The 24,704-nt window shown below is 41.8% G+C and overlaps 1 protein-coding gene and 1 pseudogene across 1 annotated transcript in view; one reads left to right on the forward strand and one right to left on the reverse strand.

Moving 5' to 3' along the window:
• The window catches only part of DOPEY2 (dopey family member 2), a 170,156-nt gene that overhangs the window by 134,644 nt on the left and 10,808 nt on the right, over positions 1–24,704 (forward strand). The window contains exons 24-34 of the mRNA XM_006862564.1: positions 1,152–1,256; positions 1,367–1,433; positions 8,985–9,126; positions 16,281–16,363; positions 17,567–17,676; positions 17,818–17,964; positions 19,168–19,229; positions 19,821–19,949; positions 22,585–22,721; positions 23,727–23,782; positions 24,006–24,167. Coding sequence (XP_006862626.1) covers positions 1,152–1,256; positions 1,367–1,433; positions 8,985–9,126; positions 16,281–16,363; positions 17,567–17,676; positions 17,818–17,964; positions 19,168–19,229; positions 19,821–19,949; positions 22,585–22,721; positions 23,727–23,782; positions 24,006–24,167 — 1,200 coding nt within the window. The remainder of the gene's footprint in view (positions 1–1,151; positions 1,257–1,366; positions 1,434–8,984; positions 9,127–16,280; positions 16,364–17,566; positions 17,677–17,817; positions 17,965–19,167; positions 19,230–19,820; positions 19,950–22,584; positions 22,722–23,726; positions 23,783–24,005; positions 24,168–24,704) is intronic.
• Positions 1,600–3,470, reverse strand: LOC102815947 (annotated as a pseudogene).

The following is a 24,704-nucleotide window of genomic DNA, read 5'->3' on the forward strand; positions in this document are numbered from 1 at the left end:
ATTGCTTCATACTCCATGTGCAAGCTAGACAAAAATAATGAAGTCCAGAGAAGAATTAATGCATTTGAATTACGGTGTTGATGAAGAATATTGAAAGTACTACTGACTGAAAAAAGAACAAACTGATGTGTTTGAATAAGTACTGCAAAATGCTCCGTAGAAGCCAGGATCCAGACTTCATCTTGCATGCTTTATTAAGAGGGACCAGTCCCTGGAAAGGGGTATCATACTTGATAAAGTAAAGAGGCTCAGTGAAAAAGAGAAGACCCTCATTGACATAGATGGACAAGATGACTACAACAATGGGCTGAAACGGTACAGTTGTGAGAACATTGCAGGGCCAGGCAACAGTTCCTTCTGTTTTACACAGGGTTTCTATGGGTCAGAGACATCTCTATGACACCTAGCAACAAATTACATATGAGCTTTCACAGCAGCTTCAAGTTAGCTTGTCATCCTCCTTTGCAGAAGAGAAACTGCCAATGTCACACAGGAAGTAGTAAGTTGGAAAATGAGAACTTGAACCTGGGACCCTCTGACTGCTAATACACTCTGAGTGATACCATCTGAGCTCTGATATAGTCGCTGAGCTACCTCGGTTAGTAGCCATCATCACAGAATCATCCTCAGCTTCCTGGTGGGTGACCCCTGACCTTTTGGTGGGTGGTACCATGTCACCAGTAATGTCGGGATATTAGCACTAGAAAGGCTAAAGAGGTAACGACAGTCATCTGTTTTTGTAAACTTTTATTTTTATAAACAAGGAAACCAGGAGGACCTGACCTTTCAGCAGCTAGATCCCAGGTTGGCAATTCCATTCCAAAATTTAGCTTGTGTAAGGAATCCTGGTGGGGTGCTGTAAGATAAGTACTGGACTTCTAACCAAAGGTCAGTGGTTCAAACCCACCAACTCTCCTTGGAAACCCTATACACCATCTGCTCCTTGGAAACTCTATACAGGGTTGCTAGGAGTCAGAACCAACTTGACAGCGCTTAACAAAAAACATATTTTAATACAAAAAGAGCAAGCAGGTCGTTTAGACATGCCTTCTTCCTTTCTACTTTACAATGGCCTGGCACCAAAATGCTTTACTTTAACAGGTTCATGATTTTTAAAAAATTATTTCTCCTGTTTTGTGTGTTTTAAATAGGCTCCCAATTCCAGCCCTGCAAGAGAACTTCCCTTCATTGTTGGGTGTATTAAAAGAGTCTGTGCAGTTGAATCTAGCTCCACCTGGATATTTTCTGCTCCTCAGGTATCATGCATGTCACAGCATTTACACTGACATAGTATTTCCTATTGGAACATTTTATTTCTGAAGAGTGTTTTGGAGTTTTTAATGTGAAGCTGATTGTCTCTCAACAGCATGCTGAATGACTTTGTAACAAGAACTCCCAGCTTGGAAAGCAAGAAGTATCAAAAAGACCTGCAGGTGTGTATATGAGAAAGTTAAGCAAAAGTGTCTGGTTCCAGCAGTGTCTCACCTCGCTTCTTGCTAGGTGCAGAGTTGATTCCAGCCCATGTGAACAGAGTAGAACTACTCCATAGGAGTTGCACCCCACTAAACCAGTGGCAGAAGTGGCTCCCAGGAGTATAGGTCAAATTTCAACAACAGAGGCAGAAAAAGGCAGGTTGATCAGGTCTAGCTTTTTATTGGGGAACTTATGTACAGAGGTTGACATCAAGATTTTTGCAACAGAGAGCAAAGGATCAAAGTATGGATTGTCACCCAGGTAGATGTCTGTGCACAGCAGTATGGGGTATGGTTTATATACTTCATGCTTGTGTGCAAGGATATACAGATGGGATCCAGAAAAAAAAAAAGTATATAATCTCTGATGTATGGGGTTATTTTTGTACTAGTTAACGAGTTCCAGTTAATGTTATCCTGTATTCAGGCGTTCCATGAGTTTTTTCCTGGCCAGATCACTACTCTGTTAGGTACTCTAGTTATTCCCAGAATCCTTGGTGAGTAGGAGCCATCTTGTATTGTTCATAGCCCTCTCTTGGACCTTTTGGAATCAGATTGCCAGGCCTTTCTTCCATGATGCTACTGGGAGGGTTTGAACTGCCAACCTTTTGACTAGTCCAGAGCTCGACATTTTTTTTTTTTTTTTAACGTCATAAACTAAATAGGTACTTTACTAGAATATCTAATCTGGAAGCACTCCTCCTATTCCCATTTCTGGTAGTCTACCCACACCCATGGAGTCCTGGCGTGACACAGTGGGTTATTGCACTGGGCTGCAAAATCCCTTTAAGCTGTAAGGTCAGCAGTTCAAACCACCAGCCACTCTTCGGAAACACTATGCAGGGTCGCTATGGGTCAGAACCGACTCGACAGCACACAATAACAACAACCTACACCCACACTTATCAACCACCATGTCTTCCTAAGATTGTAGAATGACCTTTTCATGATGGTCATGATGGAGCATGGAAATGGGAGACAGCTTAGTGGGGAGACAGACAGCTTGGGAACCTCTGGGTCAGCTGCACTCATCAGAGCTTGCATGAAAGCATAATTGGAGCTATTGAGAGAGGTGTTCAATGAGAAAGGACATTCTCCATGACAGTAGTCTACCATAAAGCCCCTGGGGGCAATGATCCATTTATGCCAACCCACGTCCCGGAAGTTGATGAGCAGTTGGTGTCCATGACAGAAGTTCTTGCAAGAAGCCTTTGGGGCAGGGATGGCTGACCTCCTTTTTTGGGATGACGAATGGCACTGTTCAGGGTTGAAGGTCACCACCAGCAGAGAAGCATGAAGGAGACGTCTCAGTCAGGCACAGGTGTCCTCAAGCTGGAAATCCCCCTCTGTGTCTCTGTGCGCTTTGACTAGGATTTCCAGGAACAAACCCAAGTTCTTCTGGGAATTGTTACTCCATTCCTTAGTCACATGCAGCAGGTTGAAATGAAGGGCACCTTGAGGCCAGGGCACTGACTGCAGTGTAAACGTTCTACATGGTGTAGGGAGGGACACGTCCCCAGCATGAGGCTCCTGAGCCAGAGACATTGCCCATTCCAACTCTGGGCCCAGGTTGTCATAAGTGTTGGGCCCCACGTCTACGCTCAGCTGGACCATTGTCAACTGCTGCTTTTCTTTGATGATAGATAGGTTAAAGTAAGGATGCTTCTGTAGATGAGGTTAGGGGATGTTTCTTGGAATAAAGAAGGAAACCTTAGTCGGGGAGGAGTCGAGTACATTCCCACAGACACCCAGCTCCTTTATGTAGCATAAATAAGTCTTGGGAGACCCCAGCAATTGCTGCTGCTTCTTGATCCTGGAAGGTTTCCTCAAGGTATACGGCACAGATTGGACCTTCCGGGGTGAAGGAGCCATGTGCAGACCCAGAGACTGTTCTTGAAATTGGAATGGCTAGCCCAAGCCCATGGTTAGTAGAATGCCAAGAGCCAAGACTGCAAGAGCCAGAGCTTATTAATCTTTTGTACCACCTAGGAAGGACATCATTATTGATCATAAATTTTGGGCAGAATTTGATTTTAAAGATCTGCATATGTTCTTAACTCTTCTTCCTTTGCTATCTATAGAGAGGATTCACATGGATTTAGGGACAAGGTCTACTGATAAACGTTCTTGTGTTATGTTTGAGCAATGTATTTAAATGGAATTTAAAATGTATTTAAATGAAAGTTTAAGTATGGTGCTCCTCACTCCCCCTTGTACTCTGTGTTTGAAGTTTATTCTTAAACATCACTGGAATAATACATCTGTCTCTGAACATAGGTATTTTCTTTAAACCTCTCCTCCCCACCATAAAAGTAATACACGGTGGTGGTGTGCAATCGAATTAATTCCAACTCATAGTGACCCTGAATAGAGATTCCGAGGCTGTATAGCATTACAGAAGCAGAAAGTGTGGGAGTCCAGCTCTCTCAGGGTCGTGAGACTCTAGAGGAGACGCGGAATCGGCAAAAGTGAAAGTAATCGAGGAGTCTCTGCTTAGTTGGCTGATGGAGCTCACTGGCCCGGCTCAGCAAGTCTTTATTTATACTTAAAGTTACACAATGCATGATGATTTGATACTTTGATATTTTCCCTTGAATTATTCACATTTTTAATTATATCATTCTTTCATCTTGTGATTATAAAATCTTAACAAAAGTATTTCTATAATGTCCCACCTGACCTTTCCATATCCTGTTCATTTTCTGACCATTAAGTACTTTTTCTTCTGACATCATCTCCTTTTCTACGTAATTGATAGATTGTTTTATCTTATTCCTACTAAAAGATCAAGTTAAACCTTATACAAATCATTTCCACCTCCCAAACCCTGATTACATCCTCTTTCTAATATAAGTTTCTATTGACTCAATCATCTTTGCCTACACTACCTTATTGTTTCTACTAGCTAATTATCAATCTTCTATCCTACATAAAGTACTACTATTTTCTATAGTAACAGCATTACTAACATCTATTCAATTATTTTGTTTTTCTAAAGTATTCATTAAATTGCTTAACCACAGTGTTTCTATGTTTCTTTCTTTTGGGGCCATGAAGCATGTTAAAGGGCCCAACCTGGTTAATTGTTGCAGGAAAGGTACTCTATTAAATTTTGACCGCCTTTTATTTAGGTTCACTATTCTTTGCCCAATTACGTATGTTCCTGTATGTGGTAGTAGGGGGTTTGTGGATTCTGGCCAGTAATTGACTTAGGTGGGGTTCATAGGGGTCGGTCAGCTTCACTTTAGTTTTTTATCTGCTTCTGTGATCTCATAAATGCAGCTGCTTTGTATTGGAGTTTTCTGTGAGAGGGAATAGGTCACGCTACTTTAATTTGTCTAAAATTCTCTTTGAATCTAATCCAGCAAAGTGGAAACAATTGGTGCAAGACTGGTTTTTCCTAAGCTCTGCAGAACTCACAGTGGGAGCCATGAATGTGGCAGTACAATATATCCCTACAAGTGGAATCAGAACCATCCCAAAGAAGAGAGATAAAGGGTGCTTTCCCAAAAACCATCTGCTGTGCTGATGTCTCTCCTTTGCCGGGACTGTGTCAAACGGCAACAGAGGGTTGGCTCCCAGCAAGAAAGCTTCATCTTTCTCCCTCAAAGCCACTGGTGGGTTTGAATCGCTGAGCTTGAGGTTTGCAGCCCAACACGTAACCCACTATACCAATAGGGCTTCTTAGAAGTAATACATACTCAGAAGATTTTGAAAACACTGAAAAGTAAAAGCAAAAAATCACTCATATGAAAAAAGAAAAACATCTCCTTACAATAGAATGCCAATTAATAGAGCTTGAAAATCATTATATTGTAACATTTATAATCATAGATTACATTAACTGAATGTTTGTTAATAGCCTTGAATGAAACATAGCTCTCAAACAAAAGATCCCCACCCATGAATATTTTGTTTTTGTTTTTTTGCAAATGCTTTTTCCAACCATGCCACGCCCCCGCTGCTACTCCCAGATGTGCGTGTTATATTTGTAAGCATGCTGTGCCAATTTTATACATGTTGTTAACTTCAGTTGACTCTAAGAAGACATAATTGTACTATGAAATAAGCTGCCCTAACATAACCTCATGATTTCACTTAAGATGATCTGATATGATTTTCACACTTCAACTTCTAGTTTCTGATTATCAACTTCAGTTAATAGAAACAAGTATGTGGTTTTGATTGTTTATTTTCCAATTACAGAGGGACTACCAAACTTAATTCATAACTTCTTATTCTTACACCTTTATTATACAATTAAGAAGTAACATTTTCACTATCACATAATTCACAATAAAACATTAAAAAAAAAAAAAGTAACATTTTCAGACTATGTTCATACACATGTTATTATTATTAAGTGCCTTGAGTCAGATAGCATTTCCAAAGAGTGACTGGTGAGTTTGAACTGCTGACCTTGCAGTTAGCAGTCCAGTGCTTATCCTACAGTGCCACACCAGGAGATTAAAGAAAATGAACAGAATAAAGGAAAATGAACAGAATAATATGATTTGTCTGTAATATGGGGAGGGCAGGTAAATGAAGCCAAAATTCACCTCTGGAAATGTCATAAGACATGTAATATATGCCTGGGCACACTAGGCCAAACGGTTTTACTTAATTTCGTCCTTTCCACTTAGTGCATATGTGGGTGCATTACTTACTTGTGCACATTATTTGGAGGGGAGGTGGCATGCAGCACTTGTTCATTATAGTGGAGAGAGTAGTAACCCCCACCTTTAAATAGAAAGTAGCCTCACCAGTAACAGGGCAGCCTGCTTAATGTCACCCTGGCGTGGCTGCTGAAAAGGACACCATGCTTTCAGTGCTCCTGCCAAAAACTCAACAGGACTCACATTGATTGAGTGGCATTCTACAGAAGAGGAGGGCCTGTGCCTTTTAAAATGTCCGTGTCGCATCATGAGAGACACAGAGGCAGTTCTGAATTAAAGGAAATAACACAACCAATGTCAGCCAAATGCAATGTGTGGCCCTGAATTGGATTCTAGACTGGTGAGAAGCTGCTGTAAAAGGCATTGTTGGACCCATTGGCAAAACAACATAGAATGTAGATTGATTAAGGAGCTCTGATAGCATTACAAGTTGGGTTACTAATAGCCAGGTCAGCAGCTCAAAACTACCAGCTGCTCCTCAGGAGAAAGATGAGACTGTCTGCTCCCATCAAGATTGGTAGCTTCGGAAGCCCTGTATACAGAAGGAATGGGGAACATCCAGCCCTCGGGCCATATAAGGCTCACGAAATCATTTGGTCTGGCCCTGCCAAGGCAACCGCTGTTCCAACCATCATGTTGTTATTGTTAAGTGCCATTGAGTCAGTTCTGACCCATAGTGACCCTTTATAGTGTTGCTGAGGAGCGGCTGGTGAGCTTGAACTGCCGACCTTGTCGTTTAAACCACCTTTGCAGTCCAATACATTAACCTGCAGTACCACAACAGACTCCAGTCATCACATTAGGGGTGAGTTCATTCAGTGTTTGACCAAATATAGCCGGCTAATTTTTTAAGTTGATAATTTTATATGACTTACAAATGATTTTTTTTTTTAAATAAATTTTGGAAGAAAAAAGGTTCCCCACCCCTTCTATGGAATCCTGGTGTGGCACTCTGGGTTAATACGCCATACTGCAAAGCCATTTGAACTACAAGGTCGGTGATTCAAGCTCAACAGCTGCTCCTCAGAAACCCTATACAGGGTTGCTATGGGTTGGAACTGACTCGACAGCACTTAACAACAACAATCCCTCCTGCTGTATAGAGTCGTTATACGTCAATACCACAGAACCTGATTTTGAAAACTATGCTGTGGTCCTTGTTCTTCGGAAATACGCAAGTATCAAGTTATCAAGGAATTTGATGTCTGCAAATTACTCTCAAATGGGTCAGAAGACAATGTGTGCACATAAAGAGAAAGTAACAAAGCAAATAGCACAGAATGTTAACTGTTGGCCAAAAGAAAGTTTCTTGAAGTTGAAATTATTTAAAAATAAAAAAGTTAAAATCATGCATAATTCCACTGACAAGACAGCCACTATGAAGGTTTTTTGTGCTATGTATACCCTGAGCTCAGGAAGAAGATGAGGCTTTCTGCTCCCATAAAGATTACAGCCTTGGAAACCCTGTACAGGGTCACTATGAGTTGGAACCGACCCCACGGCATACCACCACCACCAGTCCATACCCTGGGTGGTAAAACAGTTAAGCTCTCGACCTCTAGCTGCAAAGTTGGCAGTTCACATGTACTGGAAGTATAAAACACACACCAGGTTTCGAAGAGTTAGTGTGGGAGAATAAATGTAAAATCTCATTCAAAATTTTTTATATTGGTTGCATGTTGGTGATACTGTGGTTACACAAGGGTAAGTAAAAAATTTTTACTACTAGGGTTCTAGTTCATACATTCACAAGTTTATTCCAAACAAAATGTGTTTAGACATATCTCTGTAATCAGTTCTTAAAGAAATACACTTGTCTTAGTCTCGTTAGGGTGCCTTCAAAGCAAAACTGTGGCTTCCAAGAGGATCTGCTGGACCAGTTAAATTCAAGGCAGAGAGTTAGCTCAGAAAATGATGGTGACTTGATTTTGTGATTCCCGAGGGGTAGTAGTATTAATACGTTTTCTTGAAGGATACAGAATAATCACAGGGATTATTATGAAGAAGGTTTAAGAAAGCTGCATTGTTGGGGAAAAAAGGCCAGGAAAGGAATTTTTTCCATCATGACAATGTACCTGCTCATTCTTCAAGGGTAACAAGGGCTGTCCTAGGAGAATGTCATTGGGAGACTTACCCTATCCTCTCTATAGAGTCATCCTGTCCACTCAGACTTCCTTTTGTTCCCCAAACTCAAAGAATGTTGAGAAAGAGCATGATTTGTGTACCTCAAGGATCCTAAAACTGCCATTTTAACATGGTGTGAATCAAAGTGCATAGAATTCTTCAAGGAATGATTGGAGAGATTGAAACACAACCTTCAGAAGTGTATAGACTTAGATGGAGGAGATATCAAAAAACAATAAGTAGCCTTACATTTTGATATTCTTGTTTAGTCAAGATATTTGTAGCACTGTTTGATATAACCTCACATTGGGTTAAATAAAATATTAAACTTAATTTTACCTGTTTCTTTTTACTTTTTAATGTGGTTCCTTGTTGGTGTGTGCCGTCAAGTTGGTTCCAGCTCATAGTGACCCATTTTCAAAGGGTTTCCAAGGAGTGGCAGCTGGGTTTGAACAGCCCACTTTTTGGTTATTAGTTCAGTCCTTTTCCTACAGCTCCATCCCAGGGCTCCTAGGAAATTCAGTTTTGTATGTATGACTCATAGTTGTTGTTGTTGTTGTTAAGTGTCGTCAAGGAGTGGCTGGTGAGCTTGGACCACTGAGCTTGGACCATTGAGCCTTGCATTATATTTCCACTGGACAGAACATATTAGACACTCTCGGATTCTTGTCTTTAACTAACTTCCTTTCTTTTTTCTCCTGACTACTCCCAGGAAGTCACTCAAAAAATCCTAGAAGCCGTGGGGAACATCGCTGGTTCTTCCCTAGAACAGACTAGCTGGCTGAGCAGAAATCTGGAGGTGAAGGCCCAGCCTCAGATCTCTTTGGAAGAATCTGACGCTGAAGAAGAGTTGTGCGGTAGGTAATGCCGGGATCAACAGATCATGTGAGCTGCCAACTAGTGGTTCTAATTTTTTTCTTTTAAAAGAAAAAAAGTCTGATTTTACCTTTTGCACTATAAATTGTGTGTATATTAAGCATTAGGTCCTAGATGATACAAACACTCAACTGCTAACCCCAAGACTGGTGGTTTGAATCCACCCAGCAGCACCTTGAAAATGAGGGTTACGTCGGGAAGGTCACAGTCACTGGAAATCACATGCAGTGCGGTTCTACTCTGAAACACATGGGGTCTCCATGAATCGCGGAGACTTGACAGCAGCCGCTGTTTTAGTAATACAGTCAAACCTGCAAACGCTGGAACCTGTGTAACATGGAAACCGTACAGAGAAGGAAAACTCATTCCCATTAAAACGAGCAGTAGAAAGTGGTACAACTCAATCCTGTCAAAGGCAGAAAGCTTTCGAGACCCCAGAAAATCAAAGTAGTCCCATTGGGTTCATGCTATCCCAGATTTCACTGTAGTAAGCATTAGAATTCCACCAAAGAGCATCCTCAGTGATGTAAGCAACCACTGAGCCTAGAAAAGGCTTCGAACTAGGAACTTCCTCAGGTAATGGACTTGTAGTAAGAGTAAGTGATTGAATAGCAATGTGGGATAAAGAAGATGACAGTGTATATTTTTCATCTTGTGTCACTGTGGAGGACAAGCTTGTAACCCAACAAGCCATTGTCAGGCATTTTTATGCTGTGTATTTCATTTCTTTGTATACACCCTTGCTTTTCAGTGATGCTTGGTGTTCATCTCATTACATGAAATGTGCAAATACTTGGTGTTTATAGTAGCCGCAACCTAGAATAGGCACAACCCAGCCTTCTGACTAGCTATTGTTAAGTACTGTCAAGTCAGGTCTGACGACTCATAACGACCCTGTATAGGGTTTCTGAGGAGTGGCTAGTGAATTTGAACCGCCGACCTTGTGGTTCACACAGCCCAGTGGCACAGCAGTTCCGTGCATGGATGCTAACCAAAAGGTTGGGGGTGTGAACCCACCCAGAAGCTCTGCAGAAGAAAACCTGAAATCTGCTTTCGAAAAGATTGTTGTTGTTATTGTTAAGTGCCATCAAGTCAATTCTGATCCATAGCAACCCTGTTTAGGGTTTCCAAGGACCAGCTGGTGAATTTGAACGACCAACCTAGCAGTTCAAATCAACATAGCAGTCTAGCTAACCCACAGCACAACACTAGGACTCCTCAAAAAGATTACAGCCAAGAAAATCTTACAGGGCCGTTCTGCTCTGTTACATGGGATCGCTGTGAGTAGGCAGGGAATCCACAGCATCTACCAACAACAGACAAAATATACAAGAAAAGAGGAGTTAGTCAGTCATGGCTCTTTGGGGCATGAGTAACAGAATCACCTTAGACTAACTGAAACAAACACAAGAAATCCAGCCCTTCTAGCTCATATCAGCTAAAAGTACCCATCTGTGTTGTTGTTGTTGTTAGGTGCCATCGAGTCAGTCCTGACCCACAGCGACCCTATGCACAGCAAAACGAAACATTGCCTGATCCTGGGCCAGTTTCACCATCATTGCCACATATAAGCCCATTGATGCTGCCACTTTGCTAATCCATCTCACTAGGTGTCTTCGTCTTTTTCTCTGACCCTCCATCCTACCAAACATGATATCCTTCTCCAGCAACTGGTCCCTCCTGATAATATGTCTGAAGTCTGAAAGACGAAGTTTAGCCATCCTGGCCTCCAAGGAGCACTCTGGCTGCACTTCTTCCAAAACAGATCTGTTGGTTCTTTTGGCAGCCCATGGCACTTTCAATATTCTCCTCCAACACCACAATTCAAATGCATCAATTCTTCTAAGGTCTTCTTATTCACTGTCCAGCTTTCACATGCATATGAGGTTATTGAAAATACCATGGCTTGGGTCAGGTGCACCTTAGTCCTCAAACTGACATCTTTGTTCTTCAACACCTTAAAAGGGTCTTGTGCAGCAGATTTGCTATAAACCAACATGAGCTAGGTATTTGTTTGGTTTAGTATGGGTCATGTGCCTGACCCAAGACGTAGGAAAGAAGATTGATGTACTGAAATCCCTGAAATGGACTCTCCACCTAAAAACCCAAACCAAACCTACTGTCACCAAGCCAATTCCGACTGATTGCAGCCTTATGTAGGTTTCCAGAGACTTTAGTCTTTGTGAGAGCAGGCAGCCTTTATTTTTCTCCTGCAGAGTTACTGTTGTTTTTGAACTACCAGCCTTGTGGTTAGCAGCCCAGTGCCTAACCCACAGTGTGACCAAGGCTCCTGAAAGAGGGTACTAATCCCAGAAGAAGGAGTGAGAGAGGTGTGTTGGACAGACAAACAGCATCCCTACAGTATATAATCCTTCCACCATATTTGATAGCTAGTTCTGTGGTTGGCATAAAAGAGATAATTATACTTAATTCTGTAATAAAGATGCTGTAACTAGTATACTATCATTTGCTGCTATCACCCAACAATTATGCTTTCTCAGCCTGTGGCTATGGTTACAACTGTGGTTCTAGGGCAAGAGAGAAAGAGCTCTTGCTACTACCTGACTAATCTTCACTTGGTTGTTTCTGTCGGATGTGCCCATTAAACTGCAGCTTCACCACCCGGGCAGCTGTGCGGACTCTAACGTCATGTTTTTATGCAGTAATTAAGTTTAACCTCCATTGCACATAACCACCATCACCACTAGTGATATAGTGAAATGTTTACTGATTTTTTTAGCATCTCAGTAGACAATCAGTAAATGTAGGCCACTGGAAAAACTACATGTTTGGATCATAGCTCTATTTTATTTTAGTCTTGGTGGAAGGTCAGAGAAAAAGAAGAAGACCCCCAACAAGATGGATTGGCCAAGTGGCAGCATCAGTGGACTCAAGCGTGGCAACAGTAGTGAGGTTGGCCCAGGATTGGGTTTCGTTCTGCTGTGCATAAGGTCGCTATGGGTTGGTACTGACTCAGTGGCACCTAACAACAACAACAAGCAAATCATGTATCCATATACTGGCCACATAAAACATGATACAAAATGCTTTTCTTCTTTTTCTCCTTTTAAAATGGTTCTATATGCAGTGAATGTAAAGGTTCCTAATATAAGCCTGTGAGAGAAGTATGTGTCACACATCATGTTCTAGATCCTGCTGCTAGAGCAGCAAACAAAATCGGTTGGGCCTCTTCTTTAATGGAACATAGAAGAGATGAAAATCAAAAAATAAATCACCATGCTCAATATCTTCTGACATTCATTAAATGAAAAAGGGCCCTTTACCTCCAATTCAACTCTAACTCATAGTGACCCAATAAGATAGGGTAGAACTGCACCCATTGTTTTTCCAAGCCTGTTGTGGTGCTGTACAATAAGCATTGGACTGCTAACCACAGTTGGCTGTTCAAACCCACCAGCCATGCCTCAGAAACCCTACACAGGGTTGCTGATGAGTCGGAACCACCTTGATGGCACTTAACAACAACAGTAATCTTTACAGAAGCAGAGTGCCACGTCTTTTTTTGCAAAGCAGACCTTTCTTTGTTGAGTCAAGTGCTTACCCACTGCACCATTAGTGCTTTCACATGTCATTGGTAGTGGTGGTGGTGGTGGTTATATGCCAGGGAGTCAGTTCCAACTTATAGCAACTCTGTACAGGGTTTCCAAGGTTGTAAATCTTTACAGGAGCAGAAAGCCTCATCTTTCTCCCTTGGGACAGCTGGTAGTTTCGAACTGCCAACCCTGAGGTTCGTAGCCTGACTCGTAACCACTACTCTACCAGAGCTCCTCTCACATGTCATTAGAGAAGTATAAATGAACACCCTGAGACACCACTACTTGCCAATTACAATGGTTAAAATCCTAAACACTGACGGCATCCACTGTTGGTGAGGATGCAGAACAGCAGCGACTCTCATTCATTACTGGTGAGAATGCAGAAGGGTGCAGTCACTGTGAAAGATGTCCGAGTGATTTCTTACAGAGCTAGGCATAGGCTTACCATAAGATGTAGTAGTCATGCTCCTAAGTATTTTTCCAAATGAGCTGGAAGCATATATTCAGATAAAAGCCTGCACATGAATGTTTATAGCAGCTTTACTCATAATTACCCCAAATTGGAAACAACCAAGATGCCCATTGGTTGAGTAAACCAACTGTGGTATCTTCATACAATGGAGTAGTATTCAGTGATAAGAAGAAATGAGCTATGTAGCCACAAAAAGATGTGGAGGAACTTCAAGTGTATATTGTTAAGCGAAAGAAGCCATTCTGAAAAGGCTACTGTGAAAAGGGCGTGGGGATGGTGTCTCACCTCCTCTGACTCTGACTCCCCCAAAGGGGAACTAGAATCAAACTCATCAGTCAGTTCCTCTGAGGCAGAGGTCAGGCATCCCTCCATCCTCCATCCAACCGTCTGTATAAATTCTGACCCTAACCGTCCCTCCCACAGTGTTCTCTGTTTCTTTGTTGCGTCCTATAATCCATTGCAGTGACTACACAGAACCAACAATGCTCAGAGTTGTGGGGCTTATTAGGGAAATTAGCAAGTTACAGTTCAGGAGCAGAAATGCTCAGAACACAGTGCTTCAGTCAGGACAGCGTCTTCCCAGTCATGCCAGCAGGCAGGCCTCTCTCTAGTCCTCAGCCTCCCAGCGACACAGTTCCTTGACCTCTGCCCTGCTTAGGCAGTGTTACAAAGCTCTTTTAGCACTAGATAAATGCCCAGAGGGCATGCCATTATGCCGTAATCCTCAGCCTGAAGGTACTCAGGTCTAGCTCCCCCAATTAAATGCCTGGAGGCACCCCACTTCACAAGTGAGCCCTCTTCCTGAAGTCACTCACCTCCCCTTGCTCCATGGGCTGGGAAGCCCCTTACTGTGTCTCATGCTGTTGATGCTGCTGCCACTTCCCTGCCAGCACAGCTGTCTCCTGGATCATAGGAGTTCAATGTGCAGGCTTTGTAGAGCACAGTAAGGAGCTTAAGTTTTATTCCACTTGCTATGGAAAACCATTCAAGTATGGAGAGCAGCGACCTTGACCTTATTCAAGCAATAGAAAACATCAGTTTGGCTGCCATGAGCAATATGGAAGTCCAGTTAAAAGGACATTGCAATGGGTTGGGCAAGAGATAATGTGGTTTTGGAAGGAGGAGTTATAGCAACTGATGTAAATCACTCAACAAGCATTGCTAATGAATTGGATGTATGATTAATTTTTAAAAAGAGCAATCAAGGTTTTTGACTTTGTTTATTGAGATGGAGAAGACTGAAAGGGGAAATTGAGTTCCATTTGCACATATTAAGTGTGAGCTCTCTGAAAAGGGAAAGGAGCCAGCAAAGGTGAGAAGTAGTCTGGGGGTAGGAGGAAAACTAACAGAGGCTGTTGTTGTTGTTGTTGTTAAGTGCCGTGGAGTTGATTCTGACCCATATCTGACCCATAGCGACCCTGTATAGGGTTTCCGAGGAGTAGCTGGTGAACTTGCTAGAGTCTTGGAAACTACCAGAAGAAAGTATTTCAAGAAGAGAAGTAGGAGTAGGTAACCATGTAGAACCTGGCCACTGAGCAGCAGAGTAAGATAAGACCAGACACACACTGGCCTGGGTGACATGAAAGTCATTGGGGGTGGGTGGGGTGGACGATAAGGGAAGATTGCTGGCAGGAGGTCAAGAACAGAATGGACGATGAAGAAGCAGAGATAGTGAGAGTTGAAAAATCTCTGAAGAGTAATTGTAAAGAGGACAGTAACCAAGAGAGACTAAAGATCTAAGAATGGTTTGTGTCATTTTGATTGTTTCTAAATTGGACTTTATCAAAGCCTTTGTGTGCTGCTGAGAGCAGCGCAGAAGAGAGGAAGAAATTAATATAAGAGAGCGCAAAGTCCTTGAAAGCCAGAGGACCAAAATTAATATAAATGGAGTTATTGTAATTTGATAGGAAATTAAGGACATGTTTATTGAAACAGAAGAAGAGGCAGAAAATACGGATATAAATGCTCTGGATTAATTACTTGTAATGGCGAAAAGAAGTCATTTCAATTTGATAGCATTTTTTCAAATACAAGGGGGCTTCAAAAGGTTCGGGGAAGAATTGAGTTGAAAGACAATGGAATTTTTTCCATGAACTTTTTGAATGGTGGCACTGTGTTATAAGCAGTGGTCTGCTAACCACAAGGTTATCAGTTCAGACTCACCAGCTGCTTCTCAGGAGAAAGATAAGGCTGTCTGTTCTCATAAAGATTTTTACAGTCTCAGAAACTAAGGGTCACTCTGAGTTATAACTGACTTGATGGCATTGTTTGGTTTGGTTTTCTTATGAGGTAAAGTTATTAGCTGAGGAGGAGAGTGCAGGATATTAAGGGACTTGTGAAGGTGTGAAAGAATTGTAGAGTAGGAAAACCAGCATACCACCCAGGGACATGTTGTAGGTTCATGGCCTTGAAAGAGTGAGATTCATTGCATAGTGGTGTGGTCTTCTCCAGGAACAATTAGTTATGCCAGGACTGCATAGACAAACCATGGCAGTTAGCATTCTCCTAGGTGTGCACTTCAGAGAGCGAGAGAGGCAAGGTGTTTACAAGGTAGACAATAGAGATGGGAGATGGTAAGGAGGGGGGAGTAGTGGAAACCTGGAGCCCTGGGTGGACAGTCAAGGCAGTAGAATCAGGGCACTAGTGATATTCGGGAAACTGCTGGAGCAAGGTTCTGAGGGTGGGCAAGCAAGAAAGAGAAGATGGTGGTGGTCCGTGCAAGCTGTTTGATATGCAGACTTTAGATGTGGTGCTCCTAGAAATTGATGAGGTCCTAGGATGGTTGAGCTGGGTCAGAATTAAAAATTACTGGAATTGAAAAGAGGCTTAGAAACTTGAATGTTAGATTAATTCTTCAAGTAGATGTTGAAATTCCAAGAATGATGACGACACTAGAAATAGAAACAAACTGAATCAGTGCAAATGCGTGTCATCAAAATGTACAGATTCTTAGCTCTTGAAATTTCACATGTTAGCAGCAAGGAATGCCATTAAGTTATATACACAGTCACTATGAAAAGTGGGAACTCATTTCTCAAAGTCAGGTGATGCTTTGAGGGCATAAATGGCACTATTACAACTTAAAGCACAATGTCTGTTTCAGCGGAAGCTGCTGCAGCTTCTTCGATGGTGTCTGCATCTGCCCCTTCGGTGTACAGCGTGCAAGCCCTCTCTCTCCTGGCAGAGGTAAATACAGGACTCATCTGTCATCCCTTATGTAAATGATGGAGTTCTCTTGTGGCTCTGTGGTCTAAAGCGTCAGACTGCAAAGTCATTTGAACTGCAAGGTTGGTGGATCAAGCTCACCAACTGCTCCTTGGGAATTTTATACAGGGTCACTATGGGTCAGAATCGACTCGACGGCACTTCACAACAACAACATGTAAATGATTGCCATGGGGAATTGTGGTAAAGACATACCATGCTTTGGGCCCAGGAGGTGTGGCTGACCCCTCCATGGCAAGCTTCTAAGTCAGCCTTGGCCTGAAGAAGGGGTGGGGAACCTTTTTTCTGCCAAGGGCCATCTGGATATTTATAACATCATTAATGGGCCATACAAAATTATCAACTTAAAATTTTGCCTGCTATACTTGGTCAAACATTTGATTAACTCACCCCTAAAGAAAGATGAAGGAGCTCTGCTAGCATAGTGGTTACAAATCAGACTGCGAAACACAAGGTCAGCAGTTCGAAACTACCAGCCATTCCGTGGGAGAAAGATGAGGCTTTCTGCTCCCATAAAGATTTACAGCCTCTGAAACCCCATGCAGGGTCACTATGAGTCTGAACCTGTACAGGTTGCTATGAGTCATAACCACCACCACCAAGGAGCTCTGGTAGCATAGTGGTTACAAGTCAGGCTGCTAATCTCACGGTCAGCAGTTCGAAACTACCAGCTGTTCTGCAGGAGAAAGATGAGGCTTTTGCTCCTGTACAGATTTACAGCCTATACAGGGTTGCTATGAGTCAGAACTGACTCCATGGCACACCACCACCACCAATGTAGTGGCCTGGTGTAGCACTGCGTGCTAATGCGCTGGACTGAGAAGTCATTTGGACTACAGGGTCAGTGGTTCAAGCTTACTGGCTGCTCCTCAGAAACCATATACAGGGTTGCTATGAGTCAGACCCTACTAGACTGCACTTAACAACAACAGCAACAAGGTGATGGCTGGAACTATTTTACGGGAGTCCTAGTGTGGTGCTGTAGGATCAGGGATCAGCACTGGACTGCTAAGGCACTTAACAACAAAAAAAACAACATGCAGCAGTTCCCCACCCCTGTCCTAGAACCTTCTTGTGGAATTTCTATGTGTAGTTCTTTAAGGACTACATTTCTTATCGTCACTTCAGAAGATTTCTGGCTTTTTACTGTCATCTTTTTTTTAGGTTCTGGCGTCTCTCCTGGACATGGTTTACCGAAGTGATGAGAAGGAGAAAGCCGTGCCATTGATCTCACGTTTGCTTTACTATGTTTTTCCTTACCTGCGCAACCACAGGTTAACACTGCCTTCTCTGCATCCCCTTCCCACATGTAAAGGAATATGAATATGTAGATACGTAAAGAAAGGAATCGAGTGGCTTTCCTTGGACTGTCATCACTCTGACCAGGACCATGTTCTCTTCCCACCCCCATTTAGTGCCTACAATGCTCCCAGCTTCCGCGCTGGGGCTCAGCTTCTGAGTGATCTGAGCGGTTACTCCTACACAAAACGAGCCTGGAAGAAAGAAGTCCTGGAATTATTCTTGGACCCCGCTTTCTTTCAGATGGATACCTCTTGTGTTCAGTAAGACATGCTGTTCTGAGACACACATATGCACTGTACCTTCCAGGGGATTTAGTCTCATCTGATACAGTTCTTTAACATCAGCCCATATAATAGTAGGTCACTGCCACAACTCACATGTTTACTGTGGGTTCAGGGGGCACGAGTTCAGTCTTTGAAAATACAAAGGTCCCTTATTTTTCAAAGGAGGCATTTCACATAACTGAGAGAGGTTATGGAGTCCCTGCGCATGGTATAAACAGCAAGCGCAGCTGCTAACTGAACCATTGAAAGATTGAGTTCACCCAGGGGAACCTGGAAGAGAGGTCTGGAGATCTACTTTCATGCAAATGAGGTCTTTGTGAGGCAGAGTTGACTCCACAGCAATTGGTTTGGTATTTTTATTATTCCTGAAGAGCATACTATGGGATCCCACTGATGCTTAGTCTAGTACTACATGGCCATAAAAGACCAACATTTAAATGACAACTACTAGCAACTGGATGGCACTTAACAACAACAGTGAGGCCAGCTGTATCTCTAGCCCCACCTGTCCATCATTCACACTAGCTCTGCCACAAACTAGATCCCTAGCCATCAGTGAAGATCCTTTTAAAGATAAATGGAGATGTGCACGCTGCCTCTCCTGGAAGATCAACAAAACCACTTAGTTAACTCTCCCAGGGCTTGGTGTAGTAGGTTTTAGTCCACGGCAGGGAAGGCACAGGGGTGGAGGGTGGGAGATCGAAGTCAACCTCTTTGTGTGGCTTGGAGTTGACCCTGCCACCACCAAAAGGCTCCTTCATGCCCTGTGGATGTCCCCATTGCCATCTTCTTTCTCTCCTGTGGGGAACCTATTTGAAAGGCCTCTGTAGAGGAAGTGGCCTTCACTTCTTTCTATTAGCACAGACACAGAACACCATCAATATGAATGTTTTTGAAGGCAAGCCTTGAAAAAATCAGCCAGCCAATTTTGTGTGCTTTTACAACACCTAGAAAATCCAAGGCAAAGTCTTCTTTCATTCCCTGTGTTGTGGCTATTAATGACAAGCTTGCACTAGCAGACACTTACATAGAAGCTATGTATTAATTTCACCCAGATCTTCTCAGAAAGTTGCCTGTAATAATAAACAGTTCATAAAGGGCAACGTTATTTTCCAGAAGCTCTTAATCAGACAACCATCCATTTGATATCTCATTAACTTTGCTTTGCTTTGTATCTAGTTGGAGGTCCATTATTGATCATCTTCTGGCTCATGAGAGAACCATGTTTAAAGATTTAATGAGTAAGTTCGACGTTACTTGCACAAGTTGGAGGCCTAATGACCTGGTTGTTAGGCATGGCCATGCATTTCAGAACCTTATGTAAATCTTGTATGGTGCCATCTGTGCCTCAAGCCACAGTGTGGAGGGTTGTGTCTGTCAGGGCTAAATGACTGAGCCTCCTCAGTCTAGTCTGTTGATAAGAAGGACCACCTTCTCTACAGTTCGTAATGGGGAGAGAGAGATGATGGGAAACGGCCATGGCAGGATCTGAGTTTTGTGTTGAAAATAATGATAAGTTCACTATAATTTAGTAAGAGTGCTTATGTGTACCTCTAACGCTGTAGATAAGCTACAAGGTCATTTTGAACCACAAGGTCAGCAATAGAATGTATACCTCATGCTCTCTTCTAATATTGTCGCTAAATATCATTAAAGAAATTTAAAATAAATAAATATGGGAATGAAAAAAATCACATGACCCCATTTCAAAAAGATCATGATTGAATTTTCTTTTTTAACTAGGGAAGATAGAAATTACACTTAACACTAATTTCCTATGACTTAATATACTTTTCTCACTCCGTGTAACTTATTTGCTATATTCATTCTAGACATGCAGAGCAGTTCTTTAAAGCTGTTTTCAAGTTTTGAGCAGAAAGCCATGCTGTTAAAGCGCCAGGCTTTTGCCATCTTCAGTGGAGAATTCGATCAGTATCACCCTTACCTTCCACTGATACAAGGTAAGATGGGCAGCGCTCCCTCCCCCTTACACACACACACACACACACACACACACACACACAGCTGAGATTAACTGACTAGTGGAGCACATTTGGGCAGAATAGTTGAGTGTTAAAATCAGCGCTTAAGTGAGAGCCGAAACTATCAGCATCATAAGAGGTGGCTTCAAAAAGAAAAATTCCATTATCTTTTCATTCTGTTTTCTACAAACTATTTGGAGTCCTGGTGTGGCGCTGTGGGCTAATGTGTCAGACTGCAAAGTCATTTGAACTGCAAGATTGGTGGTTCAAGCTCACCAGCTGCTCCTCAGAAACCTGATATAGGGACACTATGGGTTAGAATCGACTCTACGGTACTTAACAACAGCAACAAACTTTTTGACATTTCCTTGTAGAAAAACTTTGGAAATCAATCAATATATGTAAGACTTTAATTTTAAAAATAAAGTACTCTGATGTTAATATTGATTAGCAAGATTCCTACAGCTGCCATTAAACAAAAAGTTCCACCCAGCATAGCTTAAAACAACAGACCAATGTCTGTTGATTCATTCACAGTTCTGAGGCTACCAGTCCAAAATCAAGGGGTCAGCAGGGCCACGCTCCCTCTGAAGGCTCTAGGGGAGAGTCTGTTGCCTGACTCTCTCTTTGCTTCTGATGTTACCAGAAGTCAGCCCTTGGTGTTTTTTGCTTTGTGGATGCATCATTTCAGTCTCTGCCTCTGTTATCACATGGCATTCTCCTTGTGTGTTTGTCTCTTTTCTTCTCATAAGAGCACCAGTCATAATGGACTGTATGAACCATATTGAACCAGCCTACTTTAGTATGGAAAGGAGCTCTGGTAGCGTAGTGGTTACAAATCAGGCTGAAAACCTTAAGGTCAGCGGTTTGAAACTACCAGCCACTCCGCGGGAGAAAGATGAGGCTTTCTACTCCCATAAAGATTTACACCCTCGGAACCCTGTACAGGGTCGCTATGGGTTGGAACCGACTCGACGGCACTTAACAACAACAGCTTTAGTATGGGAAATGTGGTAGCTCCATAAAATGAGCACTGGACTTTGAACCACAAGATTGGTGGTTCAAGCCCGTCAGCCTTTTCGCAGGAGAAAGATGAAACTTTCTGCTCCTACAAAAGATATAAAGCCTCTGAAGCCCTAGAGAGGGTCACTGTGAATTGAAACAAACTCCATAGCACTTAACAACAACTTCAGTATGACCTCATTTTAACTTGATTACATCAGCAAAGATCATGTTTCCAAACAAGGTCATGCTTATAGGTATTAGGTTACAACTTCAAAATGTCTTTTTGGTGGACACAATTCAGTCCAGAGCAGATTGTTTTTATTTCATTTTTTTAACATTTTATTGTTATTTGAGTAAAAGTATATGGAGCAAATTGGTTTCCCATTCAACACTTCATACATGCTTAGTTTTTGACACTGATTGCAACTCTACAATTGGCATCTGAACACTTAAAACTAGGTACAGGATGGAATTAAGCTCTGCTAGGCTGGAGTCACTCACAGGCAGAAAGCCTTCAAATTTCATGGTCTGTAGTAGTTCCTCAGAGACCTTAAGTTTTGAAAAATGTGTTCTACAGTTACTTCCATGGAGAAGTAGAGAAGAGTGTTAGGGGCTAGAGAATTTAATATACGTCTCTCCCCCTGACTCCCACCCCCTTGCAGGATTTAGTTTTTGTCTTGGCCATCAAGCCAAAACTTTACAAATTTTTTGTTTTTTAATGTTTTACAACATTGGTTTCATGCAATATTTGCCCTTATGTGATTGACTTATTTCACTCAGTGTAATGTCCTCCAGGTTCAACCAGGTTGTGAGGTGATTCACAGATTCATCATTATTCTTCAATGTTTTATAGAATTCCATTGTGTGTATGTACCAAAGTTTGTGTAACCGTTCTTCTGTTGATCGGCATTTAGGCTGTCTCCATCTTTTTGATATGTCTCTTGTAGACAATCTATTGAAGGATCTTGTTTTCTTATCCATTTTGCTCTTTATGTCACCCCTGCCCCCCCCATTCTGCAACTAAGCACACTCATGAAAACTTGTGAGCTAACCACTCATGCCTTTGTAGCCCCCTCATTTTTGATAGCCAGTATCTAAATTTCTCATCCCTAACAACCCAGTATTCTGAGGAAACAAGGTTGTTCCTTGATATGAAGAATCCTTCCATTCCGGTTGGAATTTTATTCACAGAATATTTTGTTTATTCTCTCTGCCTCCAACCCCCACCCTAAAATTAGGTTGTTGTTGGTCAGCCAGTCTATATAATCTTATAGGTCCACACCCACAAGCATTGTTTTTGGTTTTTGTATGGCATAATTTATATTTTAGACGAAAACTTCAGTATTCAGTGGTCATCCAATGGGTTTCTGACCTGGAGTCAGATGTTTAGTTGACTCTACTCACCTGTGGCATGGGGTAGCAGCTGTGATTCCCTTCCTTTATAAAAGGACAGAAACAATTATAGTTCCAAAAGAGATGGCTAAGAGCAGACTGGGAGTACAGAAACGTTCTCTTAATACTCATTTTTTTATACTGTACTTTTTATTTGTCTGTTAAGAAACCCAAAACTACCTATCTGTGTGACACCTCTAAAATCTTCTTTCTTTAGAACGCCTGACAGACAATCTCAGAGTCGGACAGACATCCATAGTTGCTGCTCAGATGTTTCTGTTTTTCAGAGTTTTGCTGCTGAGAATATCTCCTCAACATTTGACTTCATTATGGCCAATAATGATCTCTGAATTGGTAAGTACAAGATTGGAGCTTTTTTTGTTGTTTTTTAATTCTGGAGTAATATAATATACTATTTCACATGTATCAAATTTTATCTGCAAGGTCATTTTCAGTCTAGTTAGCACATAGCTCTCGGCTAAATAGAGAATATTTTATCTTATTTTACAGTTAATATATGGACAATTGTTAACTGTTCCAGCTAATTTGTACTGTTTAATATTACTGATTAGCTAGTTTCAATAGACATTTACATATTTTTTTGTTATTGTTGAAAATAGATAGAGCAAAACATACACCAACTCAATTTCTATGGATAGCATAGACTGCATTCTTCAAATTGTGCAGCCATGCTCATCTCCTTTTCTGATTTGTTCTTCCCCTGGAAGTGACAGAGAATCATTTCTGCCTAAGCTTCCTACCTAACCTTTTGAGTCACTGTTAAGAGTTTGATCCCATAGAGTAAAGTATTTTAAAAGGGCACAAAGCTCAGGATGGACGATCTTGATGAGTTAAGCTAGATAACTGTTGTTGAATTTAAAAATACTCCAGGTGATATTTTTTATTCATGATTCTGTGGCTAAAGACTGTCAGGGCAGTAACAATAGGGGCTCCCCAAAGTCCTGGTGTGGCACTGTAGGGTAAGCACTGGACTGCAAGATCAGTTTGAACCTCAAAGTCGGCAGTTCAAACTCACCAGTCACTCTTTGGAGATCTTATACAAGGTTGCTATGAGTCAGAACAGTCTCGATGGCATACAACAACAACACAGAGTCTGGATTCCATGAGAAGTGAAATTCTGTTCTTAATTTCCACCACTACCATCCCCCCTCCTTTGATCTGTGTTCTTCTTTAGAATCTTTGATCAAAGCATTCAGTAATGATACCTGGGCACCATGCAGTTCTGGTCTTGTGGCAAAGAAAGCAGTGGTTCGTGGGTAGACATATACAGCTTAAACATTAAGATAGGGTTAATCTCTGTCCAATAGTAACTTCAATGCATGGTTGTTTGTCATTTAGATTCAGACATTCACACAACTTGAAGAAGACCTGAAAGAGGAAGATGAATCTCTGAGGTAAGTCGTACAAGTGTTTATGAACACCTGTGGAAAGTAGTTAAGATTAAAGGACATGACTATGATGTAATGTGATATAGTGCTAAATGCTATTTCCTTGAAGTACTTAGGATGGGACCAGCTATTTTGGAAAAAAAAGAAAAAACTTTCTGTGGACATTTACCAGGTGAATAGTCTACAGCAGGTATGTGAAGGAATGTAACAAGAATGCCTTTCTTTACAGAAACAGCAACAAAACAAACAGAACGAAAGTTTCTGCCCCTGATGGAAATGGACCCTTAAAAGGAGAGATCCCCGCAAACGAACTCATCTTATATTTATCAGCTTGCAAATTCTTGGACACAGCACTGTCTTTTCCACCTGATAAAATGCCGCTATTTCAAATGTAAGTCAGAAAGAACCCCATGCCTATGCGAAGTAGGTGGCTTCCTTTTCACTTGTTTTTTCATGGACACTGTATGAGAGGCTGCCGTGAGCAAGTCTGAAATACCAAGTCTCAGAGGACTCACACCATCTGCGGTTTCAGGAATCTGGCTCATGCTACTGTCTGTGGGTGGGCTTCAAGGACCGGATGTGTAGGTAGCTTTTGCTACTGAATGCTTATAAAACAGGGATATCCTGCTGGTAGTTCTTGCTGCATTCGTGTGCACTTTTCTTTGTCTGCTGATTTTTAATTCAATATTGAAGCATGTTGCTCTCCAATTCACTTTGTCCCAGATGCTTACATTTCCATAGACTTAACAGGCTTCTCACATGGTTAAGTTCATGCCTGGCCCCTGATGCTGCTTTTCTCTCTCTCTCTTTCTGAGTCCTTCAAAGAAACTAATCATGTAGAAACATTTTGAGTCAAAAGTGAGTTTTAAACTTAAAAGGACAGAGAAAGGCATAGCCAGAAATATCACCATAGAAAGCTTGTAAGTCC

The sequence above is a fragment of the Chrysochloris asiatica genome, unplaced genomic scaffold, assembly GCF_000296735.1.
Source record: "Chrysochloris asiatica unplaced genomic scaffold, ChrAsi1.0 scaffold00049, whole genome shotgun sequence".
In the NCBI taxonomy this organism is placed as follows: Eukaryota; Metazoa; Chordata; class Mammalia; order Afrosoricida; family Chrysochloridae; genus Chrysochloris; species Chrysochloris asiatica.